At 37.5% G+C, this 17,866-nt stretch overlaps 3 protein-coding genes and 1 pseudogene across 4 annotated transcripts in view; 3 read left to right on the plus strand and 1 right to left on the minus strand.

The window, feature by feature from the left end:
• The first annotated feature begins 3,427 nt into the window (after positions 1-3,427).
• Positions 3,428-7,757, plus strand: LOC107587305 (histone H4). Of its 2 annotated transcripts, none has more exons than XM_016275021.1 (7): positions 3,428-3,492; positions 3,922-4,023; positions 4,297-4,493; positions 4,748-4,909; positions 5,104-5,258; positions 5,993-6,161; positions 6,360-7,757. In XM_016275021.1, exon 7 carries the CDS (start codon positions 7,318-7,320, stop codon positions 7,627-7,629), a length of 312 nt encoding a protein of 103 aa, XP_016130507.1. In that variant the 5' UTR covers positions 3,428-3,492; positions 3,922-4,023; positions 4,297-4,493; positions 4,748-4,909; positions 5,104-5,258; positions 5,993-6,161; positions 6,360-7,317; the 3' UTR covers positions 7,630-7,757. The 2 variants fall into 2 exon arrangements, 1 of the variants encoding a protein (XP_016130507.1); XR_001609459.1 differs by lacking the exon at positions 3,428-3,492 and adding an exon at positions 3,529-3,687 and having other exon boundaries at positions 6,360-7,306.
• Positions 7,758-12,182: 4,425 nt separating this feature from the next.
• On the plus strand, positions 12,183-13,470 carry LOC107587464 (histone H1-like). Its single transcript, XM_016275252.1, has one exon. It carries the CDS (start codon positions 12,239-12,241, stop codon positions 12,842-12,844), a length of 606 nt encoding a protein of 201 aa, XP_016130738.1. The 5' UTR covers positions 12,183-12,238; the 3' UTR covers positions 12,845-13,470.
• Positions 13,471-14,238: 768 nt separating this feature from the next.
• On the minus strand, positions 14,239-15,586 carry LOC107587462 (D(1) dopamine receptor-like; annotated as a pseudogene).
• A 1,874-nt stretch (positions 15,587-17,460) lies between these two features.
• The window catches only part of LOC107587415 (lysyl oxidase homolog 2B), a 32,248-nt gene continuing 31,842 nt past the window's right edge, over positions 17,461-17,866 (plus strand). Inside the window, exon 1 of the mRNA XM_016275215.1 lies at positions 17,461-17,543. The gene's annotated coding sequence lies outside the window, so the exon portion shown is untranslated. The remainder of the gene's footprint in view (positions 17,544-17,866) is intronic.

Raw genomic sequence — 17,866 nt, forward strand, 5'->3', positions numbered from 1 at the left:
GAGCGGGACATGCTTGATATTTTCAACACCGTAAACCCCTTGTAAATCAACATCACAGTAAAACCCTGCACAATTTTTGACGGTTAGTTGAATATTTGTGTATTTTACTTTCCATGGTCCTAATAAAGTTACTATTATTAAAACGTTATTGAAAAAAGAAAACATGCTTTTTTATATATAATATTAGGCTATATATATATTATATATATATTGGCTCTTTTGGAAAAATGCATTAACCAAAAATTAAAAATTGGCTCTTTGGTCTAAACAGATGTGTCCTTTGTGGAAAGAAACATAAATGTTGTGCAAGATACTATTCACAACAAACTGCACGCATTTCTACAGAGAACTGACAGAGAGAGATTTGATTATCAGATCAACCGCGAAGCCCCGTTCTCTCAGATTGAGATGATGTTTTACAATAAACTTCTAGTTAATGTTAGTTAATGCATTAACTAACATTAACAATGAGCAATAAATTTGTTGCAGTGTTTATTCATCTTTGTTAAAGGGATAGTTCACCCAAAAAAATTAATTTGATGTTTATCTGCTTACCCCCAGGGCATCCAAGATGTAGGTGACTTTGTTTCTTCAGTAGAACACATATGATGATTTTTAACTTTAACCGTTGCAGTCTATCAGTCTTATAATGCATGGCAATGGTAACAAAATCTATGAGAGTAAAAAAAACATGCACAGACAAATTCAAATTAAACCCTGCGGCTCGTGACGACACATTGATGTCCTAAGACATGAAACGATCGGTTTGTGCCAGAAACCGAACAGTATTTATATCATTTTTTACCTCTAATACACCAATATGTTCAACTGTCTTTGGGCGCGTGCTCGGCATCCGGTGCATGAGGTGTGTATGTGCTCTGGCGTAGTTTCCATGTATTCCCAACTTCTGAGCCTGCTCCCCTGAAGTTATGATTGATTTCTCTTCGGCTGGATATCAACACACCCATTAACGTAAACTACGCCAGTGTGCGTACACACCTCACGCACCGGATGCCGTGCGCGCGCCCAAAGACAGTTGGACATAGTGGTGCATTAGAGGTAAAATATGACCTCGCACAAACCAATCGTTTCGTGTCTTAGGACATCAATGTGTCGTCACGAGCTGCAGGGTTTAATTTGGATTTGTCTGTGCATGTTTTTTTTTACTCATAGATTTTGTTACCATTGCCATGCATTATACGACTGATAGACTGCAACGGTTAAATTTAAACATCATTCTATGTGTTCTACTGAAGAAACAAAGTCACCTACATCTTGGATGCCCTGGGGGTAAGCAGATAAACATTACATTTTCATTTTTGGGTGAACTATCCCTTTAACGTTACCTCAGGTACAAATGCTAACAGATACAACTTTTAATTTTAATAATTTATTAGTAATTTTTTTAATTAACATTAATGTTAATCAATGATTTATAAGTATTGTGTATTGAATTTGTGCTGTATTTTCTGTTGGCAGTTTGACATGCAGTTTACATATGCTACACTTTGCCCACCCTGTTTTATGTAGGCCCACCCAGTTAAACATTTCTGGCTAGGCCCCTATGACAGACCTTACATTTTTGGGTGAACTATTCCTTAAATTATCATTCCTAAAAATAATGACTTATGCTGCAGTGTTTTCACTCTGTCTCACCTTTTCAGGAGAAGAATCGTTGAAGAAAACCTTTGATTTCTTTGAAGAAATGGATGTCCACTATCTTAACAGATTCTTCAGGTTCATTGGACTGAGTGATAATTCAATCAAAAGTGCAGAGTCTCTTTTTTCAGAAGACAGAATTTACGAACTGTTAAAAATCTGGATGGAAAAGGAGGGACTGAAGGCAGATTTCAACAGTCTTATTGAAGCATTAATCTATTTAGACCAAAGGCTGTCAGCAGAAAATATCATTGCAAAGGCAATTAGTAATGGTTACTTTAAATATGAAGATGAGTGACTGGAAACATGCAAATATTGTCACCACCATATTCTCCTCAGAGAGCAAAGTTATGCTTTTGATTTTTTTTGTGCATGGCTTACCTTAGATAAGATGTTATGCCACTGTTTACAAGCATTAGTTACATTTGAAAAATAAAAACGTATTTAAGACTTTTATTATTATGAAATGTGTGGTGTTACTACAAATGTGTGGTGTTACTACAAATGTTTGTTTAATGTTTGATTGCATTATTTCCCATTTTGTATACAAAATTGTGATTTGTGTTATGATCTTGAATTAGATGTTTACATGTGATTATTTTGTGAACTAATAAAAGCAGTGCATGTGTATATTCGTTTTTCCCTTAATGATTGTGACAACGTTTTAAATAATCTTAAGGTTCTGAATACAGAACTCACATACTTCTCTGTTACTTGAAAGATGTTTCATATATATGTAAAAACTGCATTTCAGCTTGCTCGCCACCAGAGGTCACCTGATCTGGAAAATAAGGATTTCAACCTCTTGGGCAGTGGTTCCCAACCCTGGTCCTCGAGGCACCCCAACACTGCTTATTTTGCATGTCTCCTTTCTCTGACACACCAATTTCAGGTCTTGGAGTCTCTACTAATGAGCTGATGACCTGAATCAGGTGTGTTTGATTAAGGAGACATGCAAAAAGTGCAGTGTTGGGGTGCCTCCAGGAACAGGGATGGGAACGACTGCTCTAGGGCAGGACTCGGTCCTGGAGGCCGGTGTCCTGCAGAGTTTATCTCCAACCCTAATTAAACACACCTGAACCAGCTAATCAAGCTCTTACTAGGCATATAAACTTCCAGTCAGATGTGTTGAGGCAAGTTGGAGCTAAACTCTGCAGGACACCGGCTCTCCAGGACCGAGTTTGGACAACCCTGCTCTAGGGAATAGAGTGGATCAAAACAGATTTGTTAGAGTAGAATCCTCTGATTCCAAACCACAGCAGTGCAGAAGAAAAATACACAATCCTAAAATAAAATATATTTGTTATACATGTTTTGTGTGTTTTGTTCAAGGATGTTGGTAGTGGTTGAAATGCTTTCATAATTTCTTCCTCTTATTCAAATCCTCATTAAAACTTGAACATTCTCGGCATTATGCGGATTCATTGTAATGCAAATATATGTGGGCTTTTGTGCATTGTGATGATGTAGTGTCCCAAATCCATAATTTGTGTTAAAACAGACTTAATAATTTTGGGACATTTGTCTTATGTAATGGTATTGGAAGCAAAGTTTAATTTCCGTCTAAAGACAGATCTCATGAGGTAAAAGTATCACTTTTTTGTGTTTTGTTTTTAAATTGCTAGTTTTATTTATTTATTTATACTTCTGTAGTAATTTATCTGAGTGTTTTGCCGAAAAGTAATCGAAATGTAATCTAACAAATAATATTTACACATAATCTTTCATTCGTAAATTAGGTTCTGTTCACTAGGCCTACACTTCCCATGCAGCCTCGCCGTTACACAGGAAATTGTCATGTCGCCAAACATGGCTACGTTTCCCAAAAACATCGTAAGCTTGGTCGTTAAAGTTCGTACGTTTTCGCTCTTGCCTGACATCTAGTAAAATCAGCTTATCTTATGTTAACAGTCAATATTGTTATTTTAACAGGCAATATTGAAAACAGTTTGCGCGGGTACTTCGTCTGTTTTCGAGTGTCCTCATACTTGCATTAGGTCACATTAAGATTCAAACTACAATAATAATGTAAACCTACAACATTTTACAAATAACAAAGCACTCCCTAAGCCTATGCATTAATCGGACAGGTCTTATTTTTAGAACAACAATTTTTTGTTACATTGTTTCCTTGCCTCATGGAAGTAATTTGAAGTTCTCTGTTATAAAGTTCTCTATTTGTACGGTATTTGTAGTCTTGAGTGACATAATTGCTGTTCCTCATTTCTGCTATTGTTTGTTTGCCATCTGGTCTGTGTGTAGACGAAATCGAAAATCATAATGGGGAATCATGGAAAGAGGAACTGAGATCAACAAAAAACGCTGTCACGAGGCTGTTTGAAATTTGTAAGACATCAGATAAAGGTACTGTACATTCAGATGTGCTACTCTTATTTAAAAAACTGCCTTATACACCTTGGTTGCTCTTTGTTTAAAATTAAACCTGAAAATCACTAGACTTTGATTTTGAGATATTTTTAAGGTAAGTTAAAATATTAGAAAATGGCTATTAATGTTGCTTATGTCTTTGTAAACACATCTATAATTCAGTGTACATTTAATACATGTGTCAGGTAAAGTTAATTTCTCAAGATAAATAGCTTAATGAATATTCATGTGCATTGTCTGTCTCTGCAGCCCTCACAGGATGAGAGGGATTGTTGCATTTTATCTAACCTATATGCTGTGCCTGATATTGGGGATCATCTGTGTGGCATTAGTAGTTCACTGGAATTACAGCTATCGAGGTGGATTTGCATGGGACGGCTCAGCCAAGCACTTCAACTGGCACCCGGTCTTCATGGTCACTGGCATGGTGGTGCTTTATGGGAATGGTATGTTTGGTTGGGTATTGTTTCGGCTTGTGTTTCATGCTACTGTAGCTATAATATGATAACACAACATTGCACAGTTAATGTGTTGTAAAAAGTCTGTGGTTGTTTTCCTGTTAGATTTAAGTTTGGCATGTTACATTGAAATATTAGACTATTTGGCTAAATATTACATTATGTTGACTTCCAACTTTTGTCAGTTTTATCAGTTGAACAGACTTTCTGACATCAGTGTCTTTTTTTCCTCTATTAACCAGTGGCCATAGTGTACCGTATGCCTCTGACGTGGGGTCAAAATAAGCTCCCGTGGAAGCTGTTACATGCTGGACTTCTGCTCCTTTCTTTCATTCTTTCTGTCATCGGGCTTTGTGCGGTGTTCGACTACCACAACGCAAACCACTGCACTTTTTACTGCACAGGTGAGTTATCATGTTGAAAAGTGTTCATGTACAGTGTAGTGGTACATCTTCAGTTGTTTCTGTAAATAAGAAGTTTAATAGTGGCTAAACAATGAACCATCTACATATGAATATGCTAAACTACATTGTCTGTATCCAAAGTGTTTGAAATTATCAGTGATGTAAGAATTTTTTTTTTCTGATGCTTTTTCTAGTGGGTTATGGGTTTTACCTCATTCCTCTTACCCTGCACTCCAATGTCAGCACGTGCTTTTATAAAGCCAACTCATGTTTGGATGGGAGGAATCATTTTGGTACTGAGCATTGTGTCCTGCATCTCAGGGATCAATGAAAAACTCTTTTTTGCACTGTAAGTGATCACACTACATAAACTGAGTGCTATGCATTAGCTTTTGCAGTGAAGACTTGAAGAACTTATATTTAACTTAATTATATATGTGACCCTGGACCACAAAACCAGTGTGAAAATATTTTTTCAAAATATAAAAATAAGCTTTCCGTTGATGTATGGTTTGTTAGGATATAGGACAATATTTGGCCGAGATACAACTATTTGAAAATCTGGAATCTGAGGGTGCAAAAAAAAAAAAAATCAAATTATTGAGAAAATCACTTTTAAAGTTGTCCAAATTAAGTTCTTAGCCATGCATATTACTAATAAAAAATTAAGTTTTAATATATTTACAGTAGGAAATGTACAAAATATCTTCATGGAACATGATCTTTACTTAATATCCTAATGATTTTTGGCATAAAAGAAAAATCAATAATTTTGACCCATACAATGCATTTTTGGCTATTGCTACAAATATACCCCAGCGACTTAAGACTGGTTTTGTGGTCCAGGGTCACATATGGCTATTAATGTTAGAGAGATCTTCATGGAGTGTTCATTGCTGTTTGACTAGATCTGATCATTAAGCTCTAATCAATCTGATCATTATGCTAAAATCAATGTTTTAAGATTTAAGGTATGAGGTATAAAGAAGTGGGTAAAAAAACATGCACTCATAATTGTAGAACTCACAATAGATTTAGTGTATTGTCATGGCAAATGTGTTGTACTATTGGTTCTTTCCTCAGAAAAGGAAACACCAATGGGACTCTGCCTTATTCCACATTACCACCAGAGGCAATAACTGCAAATTCATTGGGAGTCATCATTGTAGCATTTGGATTGGTTGTTTTGAAAATCTTATCCAATCAGATATGGCAGCGTCCTGCGCCAGGCTATGAAGAGGGAGTTTACCAGGTAAAAGACAAAGGATTTTATGAAGTCTTTGTTCTTTGAGTTTGGTGTGTTTAATATTGTGACAAAAGTAATACTAATGATTTTGTCTTAGTACAAACCTCTCTATATTCATAAATTAGTAGTCAAGAAAGTATGCAAAGAGTGTTTTATTTTTCTGACAGGATTGGTTTAATATTGTTCCTTTTCTCTCATTTGCAGCCACTGGGGTATGATGGAAGCTGAAATGTCTGAAAGCTAAATACTTATCTGCACTCTTCAATGGAACCATTACAACCATTAGTCTTCCTATTTCTAATTATACAGAGCTCTGCAGTTTACTGCAAATATTCTCTTTATTATGTTTTACGTTTGATGTGATTGTGCTGCTGCTGTTGTTGTAGAGCATAAGGCAAATTAGCATAAATGTAAAACCACTGCTTGATCGTCAGTGGTTTGTGCTTATTTAATATTTGAGAAGACTTATTTAATAATTGATTGAAATTATTTCATTTAACAGGCTGTTTGCCTCTGAAGTGAAATCAGATGAAGGTATTGCCTGCCTCTTTGTTCGGTAAACCGGTTCAAACCGGCTGGGAAGGGCGTTCAAACCAGGGACAAATCACCACGCGTCAGCATCAGCAAATAACAAATAGAAATCGAGACTGTCTAGGACCAATCAAAACACTCGGAAGAGGTGTATACAATTTGCATATCTTCGCTGCGGCTGATCTCGAATCAGTTATTCTTTGAATGTTTGAAATTTACGCACTAAAACATAAATATAATGTAAATCCGTCCTAAAAGGGATGAAACTGAAGCATTCAGAAAAACTGTGAAGCGACAAACAACCATACTACGACAATAAGAGCTAAGCAGGTCAATCCTAATTACTGAAATATCGCGAATACCACAACAGAAGCATAGCGCACTTGATACGTGTTTATTAGTTATATTTTTTATTCGATTCCAAGATATGTAATCAAATAAAAGAAAACCGGCGCTCAATAGACCTACTTCCATACTTGTTTTGCGTTGTTGCGTTTGCCCCGCCCGCAGAGGGGTTGTAGCCAAGCATGGTTTCCACTAGGTCCTCTTTAAAGATATACTTGTCAGTCCTCCCAAGAAATCACATTCATTTCGGTTTCATTCGAGTTCCTGGAGGTGTCAGTCTGCTATCATGTCTGGTCGAGGAAAAGGCGGTAAGGGGCTTGGAAAAGGTGGTGCAAAACGTCACCGCAAAGTTTTGAGAGACAACATTCAAGGAATCACGAAGCCAGCTATTCGCCGTCTAGCGCGTCGTGGTGGTGTGAAGCGTATTTCTGGTCTGATCTATGAAGAGACGCGAGGTGTTCTGAAAGTGTTTCTTGAAAATGTTATTCGCGACGCTGTAACCTACACCGAGCATGCCAAGCGCAAGACTGTGACCGCTATGGACGTAGTGTACGCTCTGAAGCGTCAAGGCCGTACACTGTATGGTTTTGGCGGTTAAATTTCACCCGGACCGGATTTTCAAGAAAAAAAGGCTCTTTTAAGAGCCGCCCAAACATTCAATCAAACGAGCAAATTAATGTCTTCATTCTTTTCTCTTTTTCCCTCTTATTTTTTCTTGTCTTTTCTTTTTTTGTTTTCTTCTTGAAGTTCCCCACAACCCGTGTTGGGCTTTCATTCTTTTCTCTTTTTCCCTCTTATTTTTTCTTGTCTTTTCTCTTTTTGTTTTCTTCTTGAAGTTCCCCACAACCAGTGTTGGGCTAGTTACTCAAAGAATGTAATGTATTACTCATTACTAGTTACTCATTTCAAAAGTAATATTGTTACTTTACTTATTACGTTCTGGCAACAGTAATTAGTTACACTACTAGTTACATTACTTTTTCTTCACGCCCCACAGAAGTTGTAACTATCTTTCACATAATTCTAGTGATTGATATTGACATTCAAGTAGAAGTGTTGTATTAATCTCATTAGTTGTCATGTGTAGCTTGAAGCTAATTGTCATTTCTCTGTTACCCATATACAATTATATTTCATTATGTATTTTATCAAATCACATAATTTTGTAAGAAACTTTATTTTCCAAAAAGATTTTAAATTATAGTAATATAATATACCACATGCTGATCAGAGGGATGTGGGTGGGATGTAATGCCAGAGTAAAGTAAATTCAATTCAAGTTTATTTGTATAGTGCTTTTCACGATAAAAATCGTTGCAAAGCAACTTTACAGCAAATTAAGTTTCTACTATATTTAGTGGTAGCTTATCAGTAGTGACTGTCAGTTAAAGTACATATGGCAGAAATGTACGGAAAAATCAATTAAAGATGTAATCAAACAGACGATGAATAATATTAACAGCAATTATTATGTGATTCAATCAAACTTATAGCAAAATGTGGTAGTTCTGTATGTTGTTTCAGGGTTGGCATCATCTGAGGTCCTCTGAGGGGACAATCATCAGCATAACAGTGGAAACTAATCCTGTATTTTCTAATAATATTATCAAGGGGCAACATGTATATTGAAAATAGCAGAGGACCTAGGACAGATCCTTGTGGCACTCAATATTTTACTGGTGATAACTGAGATGATTCCCCATTTAAATTAACAGTGGTAGCGATTGGACAGGTAAGATAAGCTACAACAGTGCTCAGATCATCTTTTTTCCTGACAAAATCAATATAATGTAATATTACTATCTGCTGAATGTAAGCTTTTCCATATTCCAAGCTCGCCTGCTGCACTGGGGACACCACATGCACGTGAGAGTTGTGAAAATTATGAAAATAATAGGAATTATTTGATTGTTGGATTTTAAATCAGCGGGGTTGAGGCATCAAAAGTAACTAAGCTGCTTTATGGATGGTAACTAATATTATTACTGAAATCTTATTAGTAATTAGTTACACTACTAGTTACTGCAAAATGTAAAATTATAACAGTAACTAAGTTACTAGTTACTGCCCACAACACAAGTCCTGTTTTGATTAGATCACTAAAGTTTTCAAATGGAACAAAAAAGCAAGCCGTTTATAATTAGTCATTGTTACATGAATTGATACTTGCTCTAATAACAAAAAACATAATTTGACAGTTCCTTAGTTAATAGGTGATTGGACAGAAATGTCAGTAAACCTTTTGACATTTTCATATTTACTAAATGTTTGTAAACTACTAATTATAATATAATTAAATAATGTTAACGAGTAAGATATTGATTTTAATAAGTAATGCACGAATGTGTGTAATTAGGCAATAAGGCACTAGAAGCACTAGAAGGTATTGTGAATATTTATGGCAGCGGTTGTCAGGCACAGTACTTCCATAATTCTCAATACTTCCACAGTCTCAAACAGAGGCGTCATGCCCATTCAAACAGTGACGGCGCTACACCGGGGCTAGGGGGGGCTATAGCCCCGTCAGAATTTTTGATAGCCCCGGTTTAGCCCCATTTCTTTATGAAGTAACTCTGACGTCATCAATATAATTAATTTTCTTAGCTCCCCCACATATTGGTCTAGCCCCCCCTTAGCACCGGTAGAGAAAAAATTCTGGCGCCGTGCCTGCATTCAAAGTGCAAGTGCACTTGCCCCCTCAGATTTTTGAGCCAAGTGGATTTTGAATGCAGCTTCCAAAAGACAAAAAATAGTCGAATGATATTTTCTAAATTTGATACAATCACATCAGCATGATTAAACCGTTCAGCGCGTCATATCATCAGCTGCTAAAATTCAAACCTGCATTCGCTGTCTGGCGCTGAGCCAGAGACAGACGCGTTTTTACAGCGCTGCGCATTATAACCAATCACACACGATGCTGTTGAGCTTATGAGTGCAATGACCAATCAGAGGTGTTCAGATGAGTCATCACACCTTCACTCGCTCGCTGTCTGAATACCTCTTTCTGGCGAATTCGCTCGTTAGAAACAAAAACTGCAGATGTGTGTATGAATCTGTAAGTAAGATATTAATTTCACAGTGTAAACAGCTTCAGTGATTTTAATGGGAGTTCTTGAGAGTGCTTGAACTCTAGACTGTCAGTGAAAATGTTCTTTGATAATGTAAATGTTCTTTGCTCTCTTTCTGTACAATGAAAGTGTTATGATAAGTAGCCTCACTTACAATGTTTTTATTCACATTAAATATAAAGTCAGTCGTATTAAAACTATGTTATGGCATGACACCCATATCTGTTACTTAAGTAAACAGACAGGTTTTTATGTATAGTTAGACTACATTATTAGGCTACTTTGACCATTGCCCATAGATCAACTAACATTATCTATGCTAAAGATGAGAATCGAGATGTTTCATGATACAGTTAATGCGTTTGGGAATGTTTCGAATAAAAAGGGGGAAAAAATAATAAAACATGAGTGCTATTGTGGCTGCTGTGTGTCACATGACGACCATATGTCATGTCATGTCCAGGACTTTATCTTCAAGCAGAGGAACTGTGCCTAATGAATTTGCTTAGTAAAATGATAGTTTAATAAAATGCTAACTCCCAACAACATACTCGATTAAGAACAAGAGTCATTTGATTTGGATTATCAAAAGTCCTGGCCTGTAATTTGTGCATTTTAATAGGTCTAAGAAGCCTGCTAAATTGTGCATATGGTCATGGCTTAAAGGGTGTTGTATAGGCACAACACACAGCTGATTGAATGTCACAAACGATACCACATAGGGCCAACAGAATCATTAGGAATACAATTTTTCATTAAAACAATTTTATTAAGCAAACTCATAAAGTGCCATTCTTTCACAGGCAGACATAACAGAAAGCAAAAAAAAAAAAAAAAAAGTTGTGGGGTAATCTGCAACGAGTGACTGACCGATTACCGATTATATATATGTATGTGTGTGTGTTTTTTTTACTGCAAATTAACTATTAATAAAAGTCGTATTTATCATAAATAAGCTTTTTGTGCCCTGGTCGATGTTTAATATTTCTTACTAATAAACAGCCATGAGTCCATACGCTAGTGATCAAATGATGAATTATAATGTACAAAACGCAATCTTCAGATTGCGCTTAAAATAAAGAGTGAAGATTCTGTCACACGCATTTATGAAATATTTCATAAATGCGTGTGACAGATAAAAATGATAGTTTTATTGTTTAAAGTTCTGTACAACATCACAGTACAGAAACTACGTGAAGCAATAGCTCCGCGCTGGACAATGAAGGAACCTAGTGAACATCCTTGCCGTTATTAAGCCTATTCGGATAAAAAGTGACGTATGGCCTTTTTACAACCACTAAATATAATTGTAAGAATAGTAAAGTGTTTGTAAGTATTAACATGTTGAAAAAATTCCCATAAATTCATCAGAACAACATTATACACCGAGATCGCTTGCCTCTGTTATGGCACTCCTCGACTGTTGAGAGCACTTTCCCTTTAGATACTACAAACTCCCGTTTTATTACTAACAGGCAACGCCTTTAAATGTGTAATGTTGGTAAACTTGCTTATATATAAGTTATTCGAATCATGTACTGGATGTACCTCAGATATGATCATTAATAGATCATTGCAGAAAGAATGAGATTAGGGGAGGTTGAAATGGCGACAGCGCCGATCTGTGTTACCTTCACTAAAGAAAAACGCTTCAATTTTTTATTCCTTGAGCTGTCTTAGTCTAAAACCACCACAGATGTGTAGATTAGGGTCTTTTCTGTGTAAAGTGTCCATCATTTTAGATGTGATTTTCGAATTTTAATATATAATCTACAAAACAACAGAGGAAGTGCGATATTTCCCGCTGCGACTCGCACTAAATTTGGACGCGTTTTTATTATTCTACAATAAACCGAGCGATGTTTTACACGAAACATGAGCTGCCCTTAAAGAGGAAAGACTCAGCTATCGGGACGTGGTTTAAAGTCTACAATCCATCGATCTTTATCGCGGAAAACCTTGTGTTTTTCAAGATCAGAAAACACATCTACGAACGACTCTGTCCTGTTGAGAGCGTCGGGTGAGGCAGTTGAGTCTATATGGTTCTCATCTCCCTTTTAAATCCCGCCCTCAGCTGTTGGATGTAAACATTGTTTGTTTGACAGCTCTGTACTACGTGACAAGTTTACTGAAACTATGGCAGAAACTGCTCCTGCTCCCGCGGCTGCACCGGCCAAAGCCCAAAAGAAGAAGAAGGCAACGGCGAAAAAGCCTGGACCAAGCGTGTCGGACCTTATCGTGAAGGCGGTTGGCGCTTCCAACGAGCGCAGAGGAGTTTCTCTCGCGGCTCTGAAGAAGGCTTTGGCAGGTGGTGGATATGACGTTGAGAAAAACAACTCTCGCGTCAAGATTGCTTTGAAATCGCTGGTGAAAAAGGGGGCGCTTGTTCAAACTAAAGGCACCGGGGCATCCGGATCTTTCAAGCTGAGCAAGAAACCAGCCGCCAAGAAGCCCGTTAAGAAAGTTGTGGCGAAACCGAAGAGACCAGCCGTGAAGAAGAAGGCGGCGGCCAAGGCGGCGAAGCCCAAAAAGGCACCAGTAAAGAAACCTGCCCCGAAGAAGTCTCCCAAGAAAGTGAAGAAACCGGCTGCGCCCAAGAAAGCCGCCAAAAGCCCGAAGAAAGTGAAGAAACCGGCTGTGAAGAAAGTTGCAAAGAGTCCTAAGAAGGTCAAAGCAGTGAAGCCTAAAGCCGCAAAGCCCAAGTCTGCCAAGGCGAAGAAGACGGCCGCTAAGAAGAAGTAGACTGCCAGACTTCACTCCATAAACCAAAGGCTCTTGTAAGAGCCACCCCATCTTCACAAAAGTGCAAATGTTCCTAACGCATGTAAGAAGGCTAATGCCTTTTTAATAGACTGAGAAAATGTTTTTTGGGTGGGATGTGACACTTTTTTGAGCTGTCTTGTTGGATAGGGTCTTATTGCTTATAAATATCACCAGCCCGAACGAGCAGCACAGATATATACTTCTGTAAAATATCGGTTTGTACACATGACAGTCTACCTCTGTACCTGATGTACAAAGCCGATTATTTGCTGTAGCTTTTCAATCCTTCACAGATTAGACAGAAGAGTCCGCTGGTTGGAAAGTGTCCGAAATGTCATTAGTTAGTTCATCGTGTGCACGTACCTGAGAGCTTATGTGACTAAACAGGATGAGTGTTTTATCACTGTCACTGATTCGTGTAATATTTATATTTTGTATAGGATTATACTAGACTTTCCTGTAAATATAGCAATACAGAACACATTTAATTTATTCATTGTTAATGGTTTGTTGAATGTTACTACACAAGGCAAGATTCCATCAGTTGTTGTTTATTTTTTGTATACTATTGTTCTTAACATTTACTCATAAACCTATATTTTGTCCAAAACCTATTTTAGTACAAAACTCCCAATAAAAACAAATATGGTATCAGAAGATGAGTGCTCATTTGCTTTCTTTATCTGCTTAAGAGAATGTACATTCATGTTAAATTTAATGTTTTTCAGTTAAGGGCACATTTTTCTTATTAAAAGCCATTGAATACTTTGGGCAGACCTCTTTTTTGTATAAAAAAATCAACAAAGATTTTAGCTTAAAATTGATATGAGTGTATATGGGACTGTAAATGTCACTGGACATGATTTCACCATTTTGATTAAAGTTTTTCGCAATTTTGATTGTTTTTGCCTGTGGATTGGCAAATGTAAATATTCAAAGTATTTTATCAAATAATACGAGGTTTAAAAAAAAAGCAGCAGGTAAAAGAAGAGAAAAACAACAACCTGTCAGTGCCTTTTCCCTTTATGAGTGAATACAGGAGTCGTTTCAAAGTCAGGTGTTAAAGTAAACAAAAATCTTCAAGATGACAGACATGTGATTATTATTTCCTCCATTAACATATTTAACTGAAAAAGACTGAGCATTGTTCAAGTAGAAATAATAGTTGGTACTGCATTATTAGCTTTATATGATAAAATTAATTTTAAAGCTCTGTATGGAATCTATATATATCTCACAATGAGTGACCTTTTGAATGATTCATGAGCAGAGTAATGTAGAAACAACAATCAAAAACAGGTCTCTAAGCCAGTTCAATTACTCATGGTCTTACTAATTATTTTCAAAACACACCACCAAAACATATTTAAAGATCACAATATTCCAGAGATACTAGGAGATTCACTTTCATTATGAGCCACATGTTTAAGAGACGCTAACTCATCTTCTTCTGTAAATGGTATGATTTTATCCAATGATAGTTCTGTTTCTCCATGACTTAGCATAGGAGGCCTTTCCCCATATACAAAGTTACATTCAGTCTCATAAGGGACTTCAGCCATCTGACACTGTGTCAAAGCACATATCTTTATCACTTTCCTCCCTGACAGCATGCGGATGCAGACAGGGGTGACCGAAGAAGGGAATGTCTTGAAGGTTTGTGGAGTCGCGATGGTATGACACCAGCTCATTGCTGAAGTCAACCGTTTGCACAGTATTCCGAGAGCACAACTTCCCACATCCCAAGAGACTGGAGAAAGCTTTGCGGAATTCTGCATTAAATGCATAAACTACAGGATTCAAGGTAGAGTTCGCCCACCCACACCACACGAACACATCAAAAGTTGTCTTATTGACACATGGGATCTGTCCGGTGTTGTGGAGGCCAGAGTCACAAAATGGCACCATGCAGTTGAGAATGAAGAAAGGGAGCCAACAGCAGACAAACACACCCATGATCATCGACAGGGTTTTCAGGACTTTGGTTTCCCTCTTAAATGCACTTTTTAACTTCTCTTCAGGTGCTTTATTGCAGCTCTGGCAGAACTGAACGTGCTTAATGGTGCACTCTTGCATTGATATCCTTCGGATCTGCCTTTGCGCTATGAGGAAGATGCGAGTGTAAGTGACAATCATTATGGAGACAGGGATGTAGAAGCTGATTACAGATGAAGTGATGGCGTAAGTGTGGTTTAAACTGGCATCACACTTTTCAGCCATTTCTCCCAGGTCTTCTTTATGGCGGAGACTCTTATGCCAACTTAGCTGCACAGGAATGAATGAGATCAGAACAGAGAGCATCCATGCCACTCCAATCATCACAAATGCCACTCTTCTTGTCATTTTCTGCTCGTAGCTCAAAGGGATAGCAATAGCCCAGTAACGATCCACACTTATGATGCACAGGTTAAGAATGGAGGCAGTGGAGCACATGATGTCAAAGGCTATCCATACTTCACAGAAACTGCCGAACGGCCAGAAACCCACAATCTCAGCGGCTGCCTTCCATGGCATTACAAGAGAGGCAACTAAGAGATCTGAGACAGCCAAAGACACTACAAACACATACGCCACTTTGGAGCGCAGATGACGGAACCGTACCACTGCGGTGCACACCAGAGCATTCCCTAGAAAGGTGGAGAGCACAAAAATGAAAAGCAGACAAGCAGTCGTGGAGCGAGTTATTAGCTCTGAGACATAACCTTCAGTCTGGTTTACCATCTTCTGGGATGTCCCTATTACCCTGGCTGCAACCTGAAAAATGAAGTCCTTTGATCAAGCATCCGTTCTTCGGGGTATATTTGCAGATAGTTTAATATCCAAAGACTTCAGGGATTCATCCATTACTGAGAGAGTTGCCTGTAATTTGAACATTTCTGAAATAACCTTCCCTCCTTCCTTCAACCAGAGAAGTGTGTGAGAATACAGTGCAGAGAGTGAGACTAATGATCTTGGAAGTAGGACTAGGGGGAGGAGCCTAAGAAAATACAGTAGAGAGGGAGACTGTGACTGCTGTCATGTATATTATGGTATATATTATTCATTAATTTTTTTAATATATTTTATGTTTTCAGTAATCAGGCTTTTTCAAAGTAATTCTAATACTTATTATAGAATTAAAGCAAGTGGAAAATCTTTCTCAGGACACATCTGTAATCTGACTAGTGAACTCTAATTAGCATTTATGCACGGTTCTGTTCTCCTAACTTCACCAACTTCAAGATGGCACTATCCACCTTTTTCTTCAACACGGAAGTAAGCCTATGGGTGAGACTTCCGGTTCATTAGCCGCTATAGATAAATAACGAGAATAACAACAACATGTAGTAGCTGGTAAAACTGTTTGCACTACAAACCAGTGTGTTCATAATTAAGATAATACACTAAAATAATATAAGACGCACCAACTTTCAATATCAAGCAGCAAAACGAACTGTTTTGTTCAGCTAAAAATAACTGGACGCAGATGAGACCGGAAGCCAGACCCATAGAATTTACAAATTGCCGCGCCCATTTATACAACAATGAAAAGGTGGATACATTAATATCCCACAAGAGAACAAACAGCGGTTCCAGTGATGAGATGTCCGACTCATTTCGGCGAAACGAATCTTTCGAACGGTTCGTTTTAAAGAACCAGTTAAAAAAAAGCTGTTATGTTCAGCTGTTGTTTTACGTCATTGCGTAATTGGTCCCCGATCAACTTTTATTTATTCATATCAGTTTACAGCCATGATTACGTTCATAAAATATATTTAGAACCTAAAATAAATTGTATTGGCAATAAACAATCGTATATAAATGTAGCAGAAATTTCTTTGCTGAAAAAGGTATTAAAACCAATGTTTGAGCTAAATGTGAGCAACCATAGGCTATTACTGTTTCTATTTCTACTGCATTACTTTTATATGGCAGAAATATGAAGACTAGTATGTTTGCTAGGACAAACAAATGACTGGATGGATAGTAGGCTACACTCTAAAAAATGCTGGGTTAAATATAAAAAGGGACAAACCCAGCGATTGGGTTGTTTTGACCCAGCGCTGGGTTATATTTAACCCAGCATTTTTTAGAGTGTATGTATGCTAGTATGCTTTGCCGAATTCAGCCACGAATCAGAAAGAATCATGCAGTCCGGTTTTGTGAAGCGGTTCAACGGATTCATTGACAAGATCGCATTAAAAAGGATTCGTTAAAAAATTGAAAATAACTATGAGGTTAACGGATGATATTCGTTTTACTGGAATATATTCGTCCCAAACCAAAGCGACAACACCAACGTACAGAAGTAGCCTACTATTAGTGAAATTTGTTTGCTTCCCCTCCTCCAGAAAACTCTCCACCAGTCACCTAAAGTGCTCGTCAGGCTAGAATATTATTTAATCCATCACATTTATTATTTTTGGTTTAAAACAACCGACTTTTTAGGCACGTACATGATGTCTGTTTCCTCAAAAATTCCAGCTATGTGCCCGTGCGACTGGAGGTCCATGAGGTCACCAGCCCACAGTGGTGGGCGTGAGGGGGCAGTTCTACAAGGAGTAACTTTGTTTCGACTTTACTGAAATTGTACGTGGAGATCAACCAGTGAAAGTTTAGGGGATGTGCAGCAGCTGAGAGAAGCGGAGATTCACAATCGCAGGAGTATTCAACTGTGAAAGTTGCACTCGCAGCCAAAGTAAGCTGACAACTGCATCTGCTTTGCTTTATTAAGCTATTGTATAATCGCATTTATTTTGCTTCTTGCAAAGAAAATAATCAGAGTTGTGCTGAATATTTCGTTTTAAAATCTGTTACCTGACATTCTGGTTTTACAATACAGCACGTTAATTTGTAAGATGAGAGAGAGAGAGAGAGAGAGTTAGTGGGATAGAATGCAAGTACAAGCAGTTTATGACTAAAGTTGTGTTGGTTTATGTGATTGCATAATATATATTTATACTCATATGTTTTTAACGACAACCTGTTTACATTATTCACTATTAATGAACATTACAGCCT

This window comes from Sinocyclocheilus grahami, unplaced genomic scaffold (genome assembly GCF_001515645.1).
Source record: "Sinocyclocheilus grahami isolate Dianchi unplaced genomic scaffold, SAMN03320097.WGS_v1.1 scaffold92.1, whole genome shotgun sequence".
NCBI lineage: Eukaryota > Metazoa > Chordata > Actinopteri > Cypriniformes > Cyprinidae > Sinocyclocheilus > Sinocyclocheilus grahami.